The sequence below is a fragment of the Cebidichthys violaceus genome, unplaced genomic scaffold (assembly GCF_023349555.1).
Source record: "Cebidichthys violaceus isolate CVI_PGR_0920_01 unplaced genomic scaffold, fCebVio1.0.p SCAF_123, whole genome shotgun sequence".
Classification (NCBI taxonomy): Eukaryota; Metazoa; Chordata; class Actinopteri; order Perciformes; family Stichaeidae; genus Cebidichthys; species Cebidichthys violaceus.
The window spans coordinates 299480-317355 of NW_027176289.1; the positions used below are offsets into that span (position 1 = coordinate 299480).

At 41.7% G+C, this 17876-nt stretch overlaps 1 protein-coding gene across 1 annotated transcript; it reads right to left on the minus strand.

The window, feature by feature from the left end:
• Positions 1–7238: 7238 nt before the first annotated feature.
• On the minus strand, positions 7239–16344 carry LOC137869502 (ubiquitin-conjugating enzyme E2 E1). The gene is made up of 6 exons (XM_068706912.1): positions 16263–16344; positions 14846–15030; positions 12309–12359; positions 9639–9771; positions 8023–8170; positions 7239–7376 (listed from the first exon to the last, which is right to left on the minus strand). Exons 2-6 carry the CDS (start codon positions 14998–15000, stop codon positions 7279–7281), a joined length of 585 nt encoding a protein of 194 aa, XP_068563013.1. The 5' UTR covers positions 15001–15030; positions 16263–16344; the 3' UTR covers positions 7239–7278.
• Positions 16345–17876: the final 1532 nt, after the last annotated feature.

Genomic DNA, 17876 nt, shown 5'->3' on the forward strand with positions numbered 1-17876 from the left:
TGTGTGTGTGTGTGTGTGTGTGTGTGTGTGTGTGTGTGTGTGTGTTTTGTTTTTGTCAGTAACAAGCTGCAGCGGTACACGAGCAAAGGAGCACGTGGAGTGCGAATCTGTGTTATAAATGTTAAATGTTGCAGAGTAAAAAATAAAAAAAGTGTATTCCCTTCCAGTGCAGTACAGTGGAAGAGGGAGAAAATCATGTGTAACAAAAACACGCCGTCATGACTTCATCAGTTCATTAGCAGACTAACATTAAGACAATTGTTTTTGCTTTAATAGAAAATCAAATAAAGCAGTCTGGTTTAAAATAATGGATAATTTGCATATATTTCCAGAACAGAAATCTGGATATTTGGATGAATTCAGGTATGTTGACATTTGGGTTTTAAGGAGGGACCTTTGGATGTCTCTTTCTATCACTCCTTACATCTGAAAATACTGTCAACAGCCATTCACATTTTCTGCCATGTTTACAGGAATCAAATGTTATAAACGGAAAATTGGAGATGCAGCTTTTTTCACGTGTGCTCCTAAACTGTGGAACAGCTTACACCCAAAAAACACCAGAGAGTGCAGCCTCTGTTGACACATGTTGCAGCTGGAGGAGGTGGAGCACATTTCAGATACTTCATACTGTTGAATAGATGAATCTAAAGCACAGAATCACTTTTTATGAGTTCATCGTGTTGTTTTGTTTGTATAATCTAAACCTTTAAGGTAACTAGTGACTCCAGCTGTCGTATATTTTGAAGTATAAAGTAGAATAGAGTTGCAAGTAAAAGTACCTCAAATTGTAGCCTACTTAATGATAGTACTCAATGTACTGTGATTCCTTAACACCACTGGTAGAGTAGGCGACATGTACTGGTGAGGTGTACAAATACATTATATTAACTGAACGAACAAACAAAAACAAAGGCTAATAGAGTGTAAAACCATTATTTTATTTGTTTAATGCAAAAACATGTTCTTTTGAATTTCTGAATTGTATTACACATTTTTTTTTTTAACATAAATACTTCTTTAAGACAATTACTTGCTCTTGTCCTCTTCAAACATGTTTCGCAGTACAAGTATTATCACGGTACATAGTAGTATTAAAAGTACTCAGTGTGTCCGTTTCTGCCACTTTGGATTCAACCCAGTAATATACTACTTATATATTATGTGGTTACACGGTGTGGCGACCATGAATTTTGCTACATTTTTCTCTTAAATTGTTGTCTTTTTTTGTCGTTATTAATGGAGGCATATTAAAGGACACACTCATCAGAACAGGAGAAGGAAGCGTGGGCTTTGGATTAACTAGCTGGGAGCGGACCGCACGCCACTGAAAGCGGTGCGGAAAGGGAAGGCGAGCTGAGACTGAAGCTAAGCTAACCCAGCTAGGACCCCGGGGGCCCTATCCCGTCACCCAATCTGCTCCTTTCTGTTGTAGCAAATGGGCCACAACTGTCTTCTGTTGCGCAACCATCTTTTGCATGACAGTGAATTATCCTCAAACCACCCATCGAAATGTACTCTCGGCGGTTGACGAGCCCTTTTCCCACTCACATTCTTCAGGGCATGTTATAACCAAGGGACAGCTCATGGATATATATAGGCCGCTGTCAGCTGCCAAAGTCAATGCACTGAGGATAGCGTTGGGTAACTGAAACAGGTGCAGTCAGGCAGGTAAGTGCGGAATTAGGTGGGAGTGGGATCTATATTGACAGATATGGGACAATAACTGAACCAAACTTTACATCTGGAGCAGTTGTGGGAAGTAACTAAGTACATTTACTCAAGCAGCCTGTTGTACTTAAAGTTACTATGGGGAACTTTTACCCGCTTATGAAACAGACTCAATATAATAGGGATGGCTCTATATGACCTACATATGTAAACAAGAGCAAGAAGATCGTCTGTTTCTGTATAGTTCTTATTAATGCCTTCTTATTGTCGGATTGTACTTCTGTTCGCGATAAACGGGCTGTCAGGACAAAACGTTCTATTACGGAGCCACCGTTAGCAGGTGTATGAATGGTGCTAATGAACAGAGTTAACCGTATTCCAACATCTTAAATTATGAATCTTTCACAGCCACAAATGGAAACATTACCTCGTCGTTATGCATCCTGCAAACAGCTGTTTTAAAATGAAAAAGAAACATAGTATTGAAAAGAAGTCTCTTCTTTATTTCACCTTCCCAAAAACAAATGCACGTGCTGATCAACATCCTGGAAAACACTGCAGCTTGTGTCCACCGGGGGCGCCAAACGTTCCTCGTAGTAGCTTTAAGTTTAAGTTAAGTATGCTTTGTGTCATATTGGTGGATTTGGATGTGTCTTGCCACATGTTTAGTTTTCCTTTACAACCACACAAGCTCAATTAATGTCTTAATTATATTGAATACTTGGAAATATATGTCCCAGACTGACACCAGTGTCTCTTCCCACTGTGCTTTTAATGAAAACCTCTTTGTACACACAGTCGTTGAAAGTTGAAAGTGAAATTAAGTTTCGTGATTTCATTGCTTCACACGGAAATCCCCAAACTCCCCCAAGAATCCCAAAGATTTGACGACTGCAGGTGAAACGTCATACAGGTGTCAAAGTGAAATGGGTTTCAACAGAACTTCAAGTCACAGTGAAACCTCAGAGCGTCGTCACAGAGCAGTTAGTAGAGGGAAGGGACTTTATCAAATCCTTCCTACTAATCGAAAACAGACCGTTGGCCTCCACCTGCACGGCATTGTGTTCTCAAATTGTGACTAAATTAAACCGTAACCACATTATTTTGAAACCAGGTCTTTGCAGACTGACATCCAAACAACGCAAGTGGCGGTCGGGTTGCGCCATTAGGTCGTCATTAACGGTTTGAAGTGAAACGGTTCAATAACTATCGGATGTGTCGCCATAAAATCTGGCACGGGCATTCATCTCTTCCCCCGGAATCAATTGTATTCCCTTTGGTAGAACCCTTCACGTTTCATCCAGCGCCATCAAAATATTTGATTGTTTTACTGAAAGAAAACACTTTAAACATATATTTGACAATTAATTAACCAATTTAATTGAATGTAATTTAATGGACGCAGGATTAGAGCTTAGAAACTGTGTTTATTCTCTGTGCTCCTAACTCGCCTCTGAAATACTTCAACTTTAAACTGGATTTGTAACACAAACGTGACCTTCTAACACGATCTGTGTCCTGGATCAATTAGAAAACACAGTGTACAGCATGTACTATCAGCGCTAAACTAACCACAGGAATTGTACTCTGGCTGATCTATTTAAATATTCTTGGCAGCACAAAATGTTCGAGATGTTTCGTCAACCTTCATTATAATTATGTGTAATAACGTGATATTATTAAAATGCTTGATGTAGCATGCGTCAGTCCACTCTCAGGGCTGTTGTATGTGTGGAAAATGTTTTTGGCATTTGTACAAAATAGGAAGCGGCTTCAGCTCTTAGTGAGGAAAAAGAAAACAGAAAAGGGGGGAATAACCCCGTCACCCGTTCGCCCGCCCAGCACTCTTTGTGATTTAAGTTTGTGTTCAATGTTTGTGTTGTTCCTTAAATAATAAATTCATGAAAGATACATTCATGTTCAGATTCACTTGAGGGACTGTTTTCCCCAGAATGTGAGTAGTTCTATTGCTACCATGAGCCCATGTATTGTTGAAGCAGTTGATTTAAAGTTGAAAGCCTCGATATTCCCGGTGTAATCGGTCTCGAGTCATCGAATCATGGATGTAAATGATTAACATTTGCACTTGCTGAGTAAGTTCACGTTTATGATTTGTTACTGCATGTGTTCAAAGCCAGCTGTGTTTCTAAAATTAGGGAACTGTTAACTTTGGCCACTTTCTGTTTTGGAAAAAAAAAAAAAAAATGTTGGGTTCCTGGAAAAGACACTTTCATGAGAAGATTATTAAAAGAAGTGAGAGAGTCAAAAATCCCTGAGTCAGTTTAACAAACACGTGCACTTGTAACACTTGTGCACAGCGTGCGAGTATTTATTTACCACATTCAGCCGTCTGGCCCGAGTTCAGACTTCTGGGGAATGGCCTCCACTTGGCAGGTCATCTGGATCTTTTAATCATCCGAAGTATTTTAAGAACTGGACATTGAAACCCTTTTTTTAATAAATATTTAATATTCAAACACATCAAACACATCAATGCCCGATGCTGCGTAGTAGTTGTGTTCTTTCTTGTCTAGGAAGCAAACTTAACTGTGGAGAAATGAAACTCAACTCGTGACGTTGTGTGTCTGGTCATACTGGTTATAACGTTTTTTACGCCGCCCTCTTGGTCAGGTCTCTGTTGAAAAAGACACGTTTAGCTGGTTAACTAAAAGAACTTAAATAGAACACCTGAATGAATAATCTGTATTTTTACTGACTCAATAGCTTCACTCATTCCTAGTGAAGGGGTGAATCTTTGAAAACAGGCCAACTAATCTGTCACTGTGGGTTTTTTTCTTACTCTAGCTGGTGTATTTCTGTCAGCAGGCGTACGCGGGATTGACTCAGAACTAATTACATTAGTCACTACGGCGCACTAGCTCGGCTCATTGATGTGTTTTTAACGGACAATAAATTGGACAGAAGTGAAGCTCAGCGGCGCAGAGGAGTAAACTGACTGGGGTTCTTCAACGATAAGAAAAATATACTTATTATATAACATCATGTTTCTGAGATTCACCGCTGACGTTTACGGTTTCTGAGGTAAAAGACGGACAGAAAAGCAGATAATCCGATTAAAAAAAATACTGCATGACACGAGTTTATCAAAACTAACTGTCCCTAAAAATACCCAAAAAAATAAGTAAGTATTTGCCGTGTCAAGTTTACATGAAAGTACTGTATTATCATTGACTTTTGCCAACGTAAAAGACACATTTTTATCACCTGTCGCGTGAACTGCACTCGATACTCCCGCGTTAACATCTGGGGATAGGTCAGCGTGTTTCATACATCACGGATTTACGTAATTATATAGCAGTATTTCTATTGTAATAGAGCGTATTCCCTTTACTCCCATTGTTTAATCTCCCTGAGTCAATGTATCTAATCCACATTTACATCAGCAGTGCACCTGCGATGTTCCAGAGACGCTCGTTCACACCTGTTTAGTCTTTCAACCCACACAGGTTTCCAGTGGGGGGGGGTCTTTAAATCCCTGCCTGGCCCTTTAAGAAGGAGTGCACTGCCCCTTTAAATATCTGTGTATATCTCTTGACAGAGTACGTTTAATGAAAATATTTTGTCAAAGTACAATTGAGTAGCATTTACTTCCAAATGACGGGCGATTGATCCCACCTGCGTCAAACGATATCAGAGCCTGCGAATCGTTTTAAAGAGTATTTGTAACATTTCAACAGCTTCTTGGTGGAGATTCAACACTTCAACAGATGTGTGACAATTCACGAAAAACACCGACGTGTACCTGAACTACTCACTCAGTCACATCAGCAGACACTGAGTGAGTAGTTCATGTTCTACTAAAATACTCGGAGAATATGTAGGTGTGTTCATGACATCTGTTAGACATCTACAGACAAAGCAAAACCATTTAATTGATGAATCTCAACTATAAGCTGTTCATAAAAAAAATGTAAATTAAAATTCTATCAGTCAAACATTAAATTTGCTTCTTGTGCATTTTTGTCTTTTTTTTGCAAATTAATTACATTATATTAGTGTAGAGAGGTGAAGATAAGAGTCTGTAACCAACACTGTATTTAAAAAAAAAAAAAAAAGTATTTAAAGTTAGCTAGAGTATTTACACAATATTAGCATATCTCTATTATTAACATATCAATATTTCAGACAGCAGGTGACAGGATATGAAATGTTTTGGAAGACAGCGAAGCCATTGTTTTGTATTGTGAAGGTATATATATATATATATATATATATATGTATATATATATACACTCATTATCTAACAGTAAACAGTGTCACTGACAGAGAACACTGTGTGTTCTTACTCTACAGCGACGTGAAAAGCCAAATGTTTCAAAGCTGAAGTGGAGACTGAGACATCTGCCGACGGACGGAACATAACGCAGCTTTTTCTCGGCCTCTCCCGGCCTACATGATGTGGAAAATATCACTGCGACATTAAAAGTCATTCAGCCGCTGCGTCTCTGCAGCAAATCCAAACGCATTAACTACCGCCGAGAGAGAAAGGAGGTCACTAACACATCGGGAGCGTTATGTCATGCTTATAACAGAAGAAGAAACACTCAAGTGGAGAGCTGGTGCTGGTTGTTTACTGGTGAGCAGTTATGACGCCGAATTAGTTGGTGTGTTTTGCAACACAAGACAAAAATGAAGTGATGAATGAGGGAAAATGCGGTGAGCCTAGTGTTGAGAAATCATCCAGCATTGTGAGAATCATTTAGTGACGTTTAAGTTTATAATCTTCAAGGTATCCGTTTGGTTCTCTCTGGCGGTGAACCGTTTTTCTCACTTCCCAGAGATCCAAACGGTGTCGGGAGTGTCGGGAGTGTCGCCACAGACGCCACGTTCTAGAATGCAAATGAGTTCATCGATGTGCCAGAACCGTGTTGCATCATTCAGTGGTTTAACAGACGTTTATTTAAATAAAAATCCTCAGCGTTATTACTTTGAGTAGAATTCTGTGGTCTGAATATGTTGAAGCTTTTACCATGTGAAAGAGGAACTTAACGTGTGATGATAGATACTGGAATCTTAATCATATCTACTAAGCTGGCACAACTTCTGCAAACAGTAGTGTTGGCAGTATCATTATTATTAACTGCACTATTTATATTCATTTGGCAGATATTTGAAGTAAACTGTGAGCTCTGACACATTAATAAACACTTATTAGTAAATGTTAATATACAGCTTATGGATGCTAAATATGGAGGGCTGAAGTAAAGTGTTACCAAATAAAGTTACTCTGTGTTGTTAACAAGGTAAAACATTATTTCATTCATCACAGTACGACTTCTAATAGCCATGGGAGTGTTTTCGTCGTTACAGGAAGTGATCACTGGTGATATGTGCAGCAGGTTTGCCGGTGGAATCCAACCTTTAAATAACGGCGTAGAAGAAGAAAGGAGGAGGCCGACGACACTTCCTTTCCATTGTGTTCCTTTATTACCATATTTGTGGAGATAACTTAATCAGGAAGCAAAAAATATACCAGACAATAAAGTACTAAAAATCTGAGATAGAAATAACCCCCCCCACCCCCCAACACAAACACCCCTCCTCCTCCTCCTCCTCCTCCTCCCCCCCACGCCCTCCTCTGCGGGTCTATGTGGCGTATCTCTTGGTCCACTGTTTGGCTGTTCGGTCATGCTCCGCTCTGTTAGTCGTGTACTGGGTGGCGATGCTTCCCACCAGAGGGTCGGCTGAACGGAGGAAAGAGAGGTTTTAAGTTAGGTTTGTCTGCACGAAATGATATTTTTAAAAAAAAAAAAAGAAGAAAGAAACGCAGACAGAAGAGTTCGTATATCTTACATCTAGATCTACTAGGAATACCGTGTAGTAGTTTTTTTTGTGTACATTATAGAGTCAAATCTGTCGGCAGCAGTGCCGTCGGATCTTCTGCGGTACAAAATTAACTTCTGTTTTTGGCCCCAAGCGGCGGGTAGAATTCAAAACCCCCCTCTCTGCTTTCACTCTTACGAGGAGCAGTCGTTGAATAGGATGTCCAGATGACACGCGCACACACACACGCACACACACACACACACAGAGACAGACAGACAGACAGACAGACAGACAGACAGACAGACAGACAGACAGACAGACGAAACCCATGGAAAAGCTGTTCAGGCCGTATTTAACAAGCTTGAAAAGAGATTTTAAAATCGCTTTCTGAGAAGGCTCCTCAGCCTGAACGGTGTGATACGGTGCTCCTGTCTCTCCACGCGGACACATTAGAGACAAGTAGAGAGGAAAACGTGAGAGTTGACCAACGCCGGCGAGACAAAAGGCTTCCCGTCTGTCTCTAGTGTGATCTCTAAGTAGCTGAGCCTCGCTGCAGAGCCTCACCTGGGTTACAGTCTGTGAGCAGGGAGCAGATGGACAGCAGCACCTTGGAGATGGTGAGCGCGGGGCTCCAGTTGTCCTTCAGGATGTCCAGACAGATCACCCCCTGACTGTTGATGTTGCAGTGATAGATCCTCGTACGGAAGGTGACCTGCGGACGCACAAACCGGACGCAGTTCACAGTCGGGGTGAGAAAACATTCCGTATGAATGCATTTTATGAACGCTTACAATAACGGGGTTTCTCGGCCGTTTCCAGAACAAAAGTGCTCATGGTCCACAAATCGCCAAAAAAATAGCATTCCTGCAGAAATCTCAAAATGTAAAAAATGTTTTTGATACCAAGTCAGTGCAGGTCTTTTATCAATTCTTGAGCGGTCAAATTTAGCACCAAATCAAATGGTATTAACTCAAAATAAGTGAGTTAATACTGAGAACCTAAATGTTATCACATACTTACATTATAATGTTCTAATGTTCTAAGTCTAACCTGAACTACAGAAAACTCTAAACGTAGTCCTCCAGTGTGAAACCTGCTGTCAGGATCTTTATCTGCAGCACATGGAAGCCCCCTGGTGGCTGAAAGGAGGTACTGCTGATAACAGGAAATATTATAAAGAGATAGAGACTTGTCATTGATTTATTTACTGTAAATGTTCTGATGAATCACTGTTTTTTTTTTTTACCATTGAGATTGGCATTTTTATAACGACCATATTTGTTGCCTAATATTGCTTAATTGGTCCAAATAAACCTGTGGGGACGAACAAATGAGCCTCTATCCATCCACTCAGTGAACGTCTACAGAGGAGAACACTGACCAATCAGGACACAGCCGTGAATGTAAATGTGTGTTTAAACTACAGAGAGCAGGTTCTCCATAGAATGTCATGATTGTGTTGCCTCAAGATGAGACGTGAGCAGAAGACATTAAGCACTTTGTTTATGCTGCAACACGCCAGACAAACGCTAAATCGATAGCTAACAGTTGAGTGCAGGAGGCCTAATGCAGCCAAAAATAACCTGGTGTTTTATTTCTATACTTTTACTGTTGTCAACAAAACACCTCTCTCTCTCTCTCTCTCTCTCTCCACCTCTCTTCCCCCCCTCTCCCCCTCTCTCTCTTTCCCCTCTCCCCACCTCTCTTCTCTTCCCCCCCTCTCTCCCCCCCTCTCTCTCTTTCCCCTCTCCCCACCTCTCTTCTCTTCCCCCCCTCTCTCCCCCCCTCCCTCTCCCCCCTCCCCCCCCTCTCTCTCTTTCCCCTTTCCCCACCTCTCTTCTCTCCCTCTCTCTCCCCCCCCTCTCTCTTTCCCCTCTCCCCACCTCTCTTCCCCCCCTCTCTCTCCCCCTCTCTCTTTCCCCTCTCTTCTCTTCCCCCCCTCTCCCCACCTCTCTTCTCTTCCCCCCCCCTCTCTCTCTCCCCCCCTCTCTCTCTCTCTCCCCCCCTCTCTTCTCTTCCCCTCCTCTCTCCCTCCCTCCCTCCCTCTCCCTCCCTCTCCCTCCTGTAAAAAGCAGATTTTATATCACTCTGTCTCGTTTTTAGAACTGCTATGCGTGCACCACATTAATCTTTGTTCACCGTCTGCATGAGTAGCAGACCCGTAGGACTACCATCAGTACCTTGGGGGGTTTGAAGGGGTAGTCGGGGGTGAAGGCGATGTCCAGGAAGAAGACGCCCCCCTCGTACACGGAGCCCGGGGGTCCCAGGATGGTGGACCTCCACTCATAGATGTTGTCTCCTTTGGGGCCGGCGCTGCAGGCAGAAACAACAAAAACAAAGGCTTTCACTTACAGAACTAAAACGTTACAAAATAAATGTGTCAGTAAACACAGCGTAATAAAGAGAGTCAGAGGAAAAGACACCCACACACCCGTCAATATATCAATGTATAGATTAGATGCTTCTGTTCTGTTTGGCTCTACATCAGTGCAGTCATCCCTGCAGTGTGTACTACAGTGTGAAAGCCACACACACTCATTCATGTACTGCGTGTGTGAACCTGATGAATCGCTGCACAGCTGAAGCTCAGCGGCAGCAGTCTGGAGGACGTGGGCGTTGTACTTTCTGTCTGTATACATATATATACACTATGAAGGACACGTTTTCATTCAGGAGCTGCTGCTGCTGCTGCATGTGGCATTAAAGAGGCAAAATCCACCCAATTCATTCTGTAGGAGTAGATGAAGTATTCCCTAAAGCATCGTTGGACATCTTGTACTTCCACTGCCTTTGATGGAACACGTGTGAATGTATTGGCTCACATTTCCCGTGACCAAAAGTAATAATTAGGACCTAAAAATTCACCGATGCATTTCTGCAAAGTGACTTTCACAGATTAGCGGTCACAAAGATGGTAGTTCCCCCCCCTTCAGAAGTTTCATCCCCCCCCCCCGTGCATCACTCAGAAGACGCCTCAGTTCAAAGCAAATCCCCGGTGATGTGTCAATGCCTCATGAACTGTAATCTGTATTGATTTCTGCTCAAAGCAGCCGTGGCTTTTATCCCGCTAACATGCAGAACATGTGGTCTGGAACCCTGAGGGGGTCACGAGTACAAGACACAGTGGTATCGATCCTAAACTGGTGTGTGTGTGTGTGTGTGTGGTGGGGGGGGGGGGGGGGGGGGGGGGGGGGGGCAGATGTTGTGCTCTGCTGTGTGTGTTTGATCAATATCAACACTGAGTTTGCTAACTAAGACAGAGAAAATAGATCCGGGCATTCTTGGTTGATTTTATTGATGTGAACACAGTCCAACACACACACACACACACACACACACACACACACACACACACACACACACACACACACACACACACACACACACACACACACACACACACACACACACACACACTTCTCATCTGCATTTAATGATAATGCAGGAACAGGAGCGATTCATTTTGATATCATATAAGATACACGTTGGTTTAACTACATCAGATACGGTTGAAAACTGTCGCACAGGAGCCTTTTTCTATAAATCAAAAGACTTTCAACAGTCAAACAGCTGCAGCAGCAAAACTCATTATACAACAACTTCGGGTAAAAAGTCCCTTAAAGGGACAGTAACCCAGAGGAGGGGTTTTCATTGAACGAGATGGATTCAAATGATCGGTGGTTTGACCGATCACTCGTTTCCTGACTTGTGTGCCGTTTCCTCTGTTTTATATCATTGAATACTGGATGACTTTGGGTTTTTGACTGCTGGTTAGAAGAAGAAGAAAAAAATAATTGAGACTGTGACTTTAGGTTCTGGGAAATATCAAGATTTTTGCCATTTTTGTCTCAACCGGTGCGATCCCCGTTGATTTGAATCTGTGCCATAAACGAGCTCTAACTTCATGATACGAACCAGGAAGAAATGAAGAATTATTGACTTCCTTAAATTGATATCACCAAACATGCAGACGTGCTACCTTCCCCTTCACTAACAAGTTAAGCTTGAGTTTATTTCCACATTATCAACATTTAAACGAGGAGCTTGTGTTATATGATAACTTAAAACACATTTAGATGATAGTGTGCTGGCCTGGTGTAAGCTGTCACACTTCACTGTTCCAATTCGGTAATTTATGATGAATTTATTTAAATGGCAGAATGCTAAAAACCTGCGATGGCTGTAGTCCTTCAGCGTGAACCTCCAGCTGCAGTCGTCCGTCCGTAAGCCACAACTTAAGCCGTTAATTTAACCAAGAGCATCATCGCGCTGCAGTCATGATACAGACAGAGAGCATAGTTAAGATGGATGAGTTTTGCTGCTGCAGCTGTTTGACTGTTGAAAGTCTTTTGATTTATAGAAAAAGGCTCCTGTGCGACAGTTTTCAACCGTATCTGATGTAGTTAAACCAACGTGTATCTTATACGATATCAAAATGAATCGCTCCTGTTCCTGCATTATCATTAAATGCAGATGAGAAGTGTGTGTGTGTGTGTGTGTGTGTGTGTGTGTGTGTGTGTGTGTGTGTGTGTGTGTGTGTGTGTGTGTGGCTTAATATCAAACCGGTTTGAAAACATTCCAACCGGCCCAACCGTACCAGTTAGATCAGCCTCAAACCAGTATCAGTTGAGCTCTGCTGCCAGATTAGTTCTTTATGAATTACTGCCGTTTTAAACACCTGCCAGTATATTGAGCACAACAAACTAATGGATTAACAAATGATTTTGGTGTAGAAGTGTCTCCTCCCACAGTTGAGAAATGATGTGTAGTTACACCTCGTGTTGCTGAGGAATGATCAGTGTGTTCCCAAGGAGGACGACACTGGAAAGACAACGGAGAATGAAACCCACCTGCAGTTCGGCGGAGGGTCCAGAGTGATGTCAGCCAGCTCTTTCTGAATCCTGCACACAAGAAATAAAAGAATATTAAATATCAACATCTCTTCCTTCAGCCACGAGACACACGAAAGAGTGAAACGGGTCATGAACATGAACTACAATCAGACTCATGGAGCCACGTTTACATTACATTAAAATAAAGAACAAGAGAGTATGATGATGTGAATGAATGAATAGGAAGAGATGAAGAGGAGGAGAAGGAGAAGAAAGAGGAAGAGGAGGAGAAGGAAGAGGAGGAAGAGAAGAAGAGAAGGAAGAGGAGAAGGAAGGAGAAGATGAAGAGGAGGAAGAAGAGGAGAAGAAAGAGGAGAAGATGAAGAGGAGAAGAAAGAAGGGGAGAAGATGAAGAGGAGGAGGAAGGGGAGAAGATGAAGAGGAGGAAGGAGAAGAAAAGAAGATGAAGAGGAGGAAAGAGGGGAGAAGGAAGAAGAAGAGGAGAAGGAAGGAGAGGAGGAGAGGAGAAGGAAGAGAGGATGAAGAGGAAGAGAAGGAAGAGAAGATGAAGGAGGAGGAAGGAGAGGAGGAGAAGGAAGAAAGAGAGAAGGAGAAGGAAGGAGCAGAGGAGAAGGAAGAGGAGAAGATGAAGAGGAGGAGAAGGAAGAAGAAGGAGAGAAGGATGAGGAAGGAGAGGAGGAGAAGGAAGAGGAAGAAGATTTTTTTCAATCCTATTGGATGATTTACTCAAACCTGATGTAACCGGGAACATCTGCATGCAGCTGTAATGAATATGTTTAAAATCTGCAACACTAAGGTGTTAAATGCTTAGAGTCTTTGTATGACGACAACATGTTCACAGCTGGGAGGCACAACTCACACTTCACCGTGATGTCCTTCTCTTTCTGCTTCACAGACTAAATAAAGGTGACATTTCTGCACGGTTCTTTTCTATTGTCATCGTTTACATATTTGGTATTAAGGCAACACAAAAAGTAACTAAATATAATCAGATTACATTACTTTTAGACTGTGATACTTTCCCAAAAATCAATATTGGAATGTAAAAGTGATGAGAGCCGCTGTTTTTAGGCTGTTGTGACGCGTTTTATTCTTTCCCCAGAAAACTGAACTGAAACAAAACGGAGAACCAGTAGAGAACCTCTAAAGAACAAAACAGGGGCCTAACATGTTCTATATGGTTCTCCAGCTTAATTTAGTTGAAAGAAGAGAACCTCTAAAGAACAATACAGGGGCCTTACATGTTCTCTATGGTTCTCCAGCTTAATTTAGTTGAAAGAAGAGAACCTCTAAAGAACAATACAGGGGCTTAAAATGTTCTGTATGGTTCTCCAGCTTAGTTTAGTTGAAAGAAGAGAACCTCTAAAGAACAATACAGGGGCCTTACATGTTCTGTATGGTTCTCCAGCTTAGTTTAGTTGAAAGAAGAGAACCTCTAAAGAACAATACAGGGGCCTTACATGTTCTCTATGGTTCTCCAGCTTAATTTAGTTGAAAAAAGAGAACCTCTAAAGAACAATACAGGGGCTTAAAATGTTCTGTATGGTTCTCCAGCTTAGTTTAGTTGAAAGAAGAGAACCTCTAAAGAACAATACAGGGGCCTTACATGTTCTCTATGGTTCTCCAGCTTAATTTAGTTGAAAGAAGAGAACCTCTAAAGAACAATACAGGGGCTTAAAATGTTCTGTATGGTTCTCCAGCTTAGTTTAGTTGAAAGAAGAGAACCTCTAAAGAACAATACAGGGGCCTTACATGTCCTCTATGGTTCTCCAGCTTAGTTTAGTTGAAAGAAGAGAACCTCTAAAGAACAATACAGGGGCCTTACATGTTCTCTATGGTTCTCCAGCTTAATTTAGTTGAAAGAAGAGAACCTCTAAAGAACAATACAGGGGCTTAAAATGTTCTGTATGGTTCTCCAGCTTAGTTTAGTTGAAAGAAGAGAACCTCTAAAGAACAATACAGGGGCCTAACATGTTCTATATGGTTCTCCAACTTAGTTTAGTTGAAAGAAGAGAACCTCTAAAGAACAATACAGGGGCTTACAATGTTCTGTATGGTTCTCCAGCTTAGTTTAGTTGAAAGAAGAGAACCTCTAAAGAACAATACAGGGGCCTAACATGTTCTATATGGTTCTCCAACTTAGTTTAGTTGAAAGAAGAGAACCTCTAAAGAACAATACAGGGGCTTAAAATGTTCTTTATGGTTCCGCAGCTTAGTTTAGTTAAAAGAAGAGAACCTCTAAAGAACAATACAGGGGCCTAACATGTTCTCTATGGTTCTCCAGCTTAGTTTAGTCAAAAGAAGAGAACCTCCAAAATGTTCCATATGGTTCTCCAGCTTAGTTTAGTCAAAAGAAGAGAACCTCTAAAATGTTCTCTATGGTTCTCCAGCTTAGTTTAATCAAAAGAAGAGAACCTCTAAAATGTTCTCTATGATTCTCCAGCTTAGTTTAGTCAAAAGAAGAGAACCTCTAAAATGTTCTCTATGGTTCTCCAGCTTAGTTTAGTCAAAAGAAGAGATTCCTATACGTTTACCTTTTGGCGCTGGTGGAAAGCAGCTTGGAGGTCTTGCTCATGCTGGCTTTGCTCTCCCGTTTCTTTTTGCAAAGTATGTCCCTCTGTCTGGTCTGGCTGGAGGAAGGCGGCGATGAAGACGAGCTGGTGCTGGCACGGGAATCCTCATCCGACATACCGGTTTGGATTTGGAGATGAGCCGGAACCTGAGGGAGCGGGAGGGAACAAACAAACAACAAAGTAAGATATTAAGTTTACAGGAGAGTGGAGCCGTTTCAGAATGATTTCCAACCAAAGCAGACGGTAATATGTCTGCTGATATGTTTCATAACACACAAACTATTTACTATTTACAAACATCCATCAGTATGTATAACTGATGCTTTATCTGTTACAGCAGCGAGTACAAATACACACTTCATGTCAACATTAGTGTATTTGTATTTAAACTCACTATTTATAAACATTAACTTGCATCGTTTTCGTAATTAACTGTTGGTTTGAGCAGAAATACTAACAAACGTCTCCGTACTTTAACTTCTCTATTCTTATGACTGTTTTAATGGAGATGATTATGACGTACTTAACGTGATGATTTATGTATTAACAGGTAAACAAATAATAATCATCTGTTCAACTGGTAGTGGGGGGGGGGGCGGGCAGACAAAGCTCGTGCGCTTCTGTTTTTCACAAGGTATTTAACGTTAGCCAACGTTAGCCGTTAACTAACGTTAACTAACTGCCGTTAGCCGTTAACTAACGTTAGCTATAGCGAAGTGCACAGTTCGCACGCGCACGCATTCAAATTAACCCTTTCACACGCGTCAACTCACTATAGAGTCATTTAATTCATATTAATGTAGGCATTGACGGTGACCACCACCACCCCCCCTCCCCCAACCCATAAACACAGCTCGCGCTACCTGCAAACGGTGACCCCCCCAATCCACTTAACTCCAACTGGCAACGCACGCGCAGGCCCTACGACTTCTGGGGATAAGACTACTTCTTGGAACGGCGTGGGGAGAGCTGCTTGCTAGGCATCCCCTTTACAAGTGAACCGACAACCGGGTACCCGTGGTACAAAATGTACACGTCAGTTGTCTTGGTTATTCAACATAACGTGAATAACGTATTTATATTAAAACTAGAGCGTACAAATACGTGGTTCCGAGGCCAAGTGTGAAACAACGAAACATTAAAAACGCGTCAGACAGCAAGCCAGGAACAACTCCGTTCCAGCACATAGCCGCAGCCCGTTTTCCATGCAACCAACTATTAACCCCACGACCGTGTTGTTTATTTCTTTTAAGCCGAGAAATTGAGCTTCGACTTCACAAATAAAATACACGAAGGCGGCGGACCGCTTCGTGTGCTTTGACCACTCGGTAAAATATCGGTGTTAAATGATCTATTTCGCTCGCTAATAAAAACTTACCCCGTCTATTGTGTCTGGAGCTCCGCCACAGTCTAGGCTGGTGCCTGTCGCCCTCTGCGGAACGGAAGTAGCCTACCGCGGCTACAGCGAGCTGTACGGCCCCGGTCCTCCTCTGGAAACAGACCAGCCTACATTACATACATAAAGAGTTTTATACACATATGTACATTTATTGTAATTGTTTTAATGTTATCTATATAATCCAACATCTTTCTACTACGGCACGTGATGGTCGAACTTGTGAACTTTGTGTTTCATGAACTTCAATATGTAATTTGAGGATTTATGCAACCTGATATTACATTCTAACAACCAATGTATAATAAATTAGATTACTACATTTTACAGACAGCAGCTTACAAGCATAAGAACTCTCCCAATTAGTGTGGCGATAATTAAATCAAGCCACAAATTCAATGCCAGTTTCATAATTTAAAGACAATTTGGAAAGCGTGATGTGTTGTTTACTACATTTTCAAAGGGTTTAATCTAATAGAACTTCTGCAATGACTAAGTTTCTGCATCGCTGGCCACAGAAACTGAAAAACCACATAAACGGACCACGTGTCTGACTCATGAGAAACAAGGTATTATTATAACAGGGCCTGTGAGTTGAAATTATTCATTGCATGCTGCAGCCTAAGAGCACATTTTCACCGTTTCAAGAGGATAATGTGGCCTGTTCATATTTCTGCACCGAAGGCCATCGATTCTCTGCACTTTCTGCGTCCGTCGTGGGCAACCGGCATTTAAAAAAAAAAAAAAAAGTCATTTAAACTGCATCTGGTGCAATAACTGATAAATTACCTCGTAAGAGATTTGTTAGGCATTACAGCAGTTAAATGAGCCACGAAAGAACACGATGCACCTGTTACCTGCCGGTGGATGTGTGGGTTTGAAAGGTGAAACACGGTGATCTCGGATGCTGGGTCAATATTGTGACAGTAGCATGTGCTCATCTTTAACCCCTTTTAACACACCGAATCACACACATCCCATTCGGTTTGTTTGAATGAAAAGTAAGAAGAATCCTTTTTACACCTCATCCGTCATTGAGGCTGTACAGCGCCGAGTGGAGCCTAAGATGCACGGTTCAATTTGAGGATATTCTCCTGCACAAAGGCCACACTCCTCAAGGAGCCATGGAAGAACAATTTAAAGATCCAGCAAACACTCATTCATTAACATGAGCCTGATCCTTTCCTTAAATCTTTGGCACATTTATATCTGGTGTTATTTCAGCACCCATTGATGCGGGCGTGGAGGCTTTAGCCAGTTTGACTTTCTGCAAACTAAAGGCCAATCAGAACCGTCACCAAAATCTGAAGTGTGGTTTTTTTTGTACAGCTATCAGTATCTGGACCATCAAATCTGTATAAAGAGACCAAGAGCTGACTTGGTCCTTTGCTTAAAAGCTTTTGTATGATTAATTTATAAAGTCAAAACATGTTGTGGGCGAGGATTTGAGTCCGAGTGGTCCGTTCCTTCTGTTTTTAATACTTTTACTATAACCCAAAGATCAATGTTGGAATGTAAAAATGATGAGAGCCACTGTTCTTGTGACGTGTTTTATTCAAAACTAAACTGAAACTAAGCAGAGAACCAGTAGAGAAC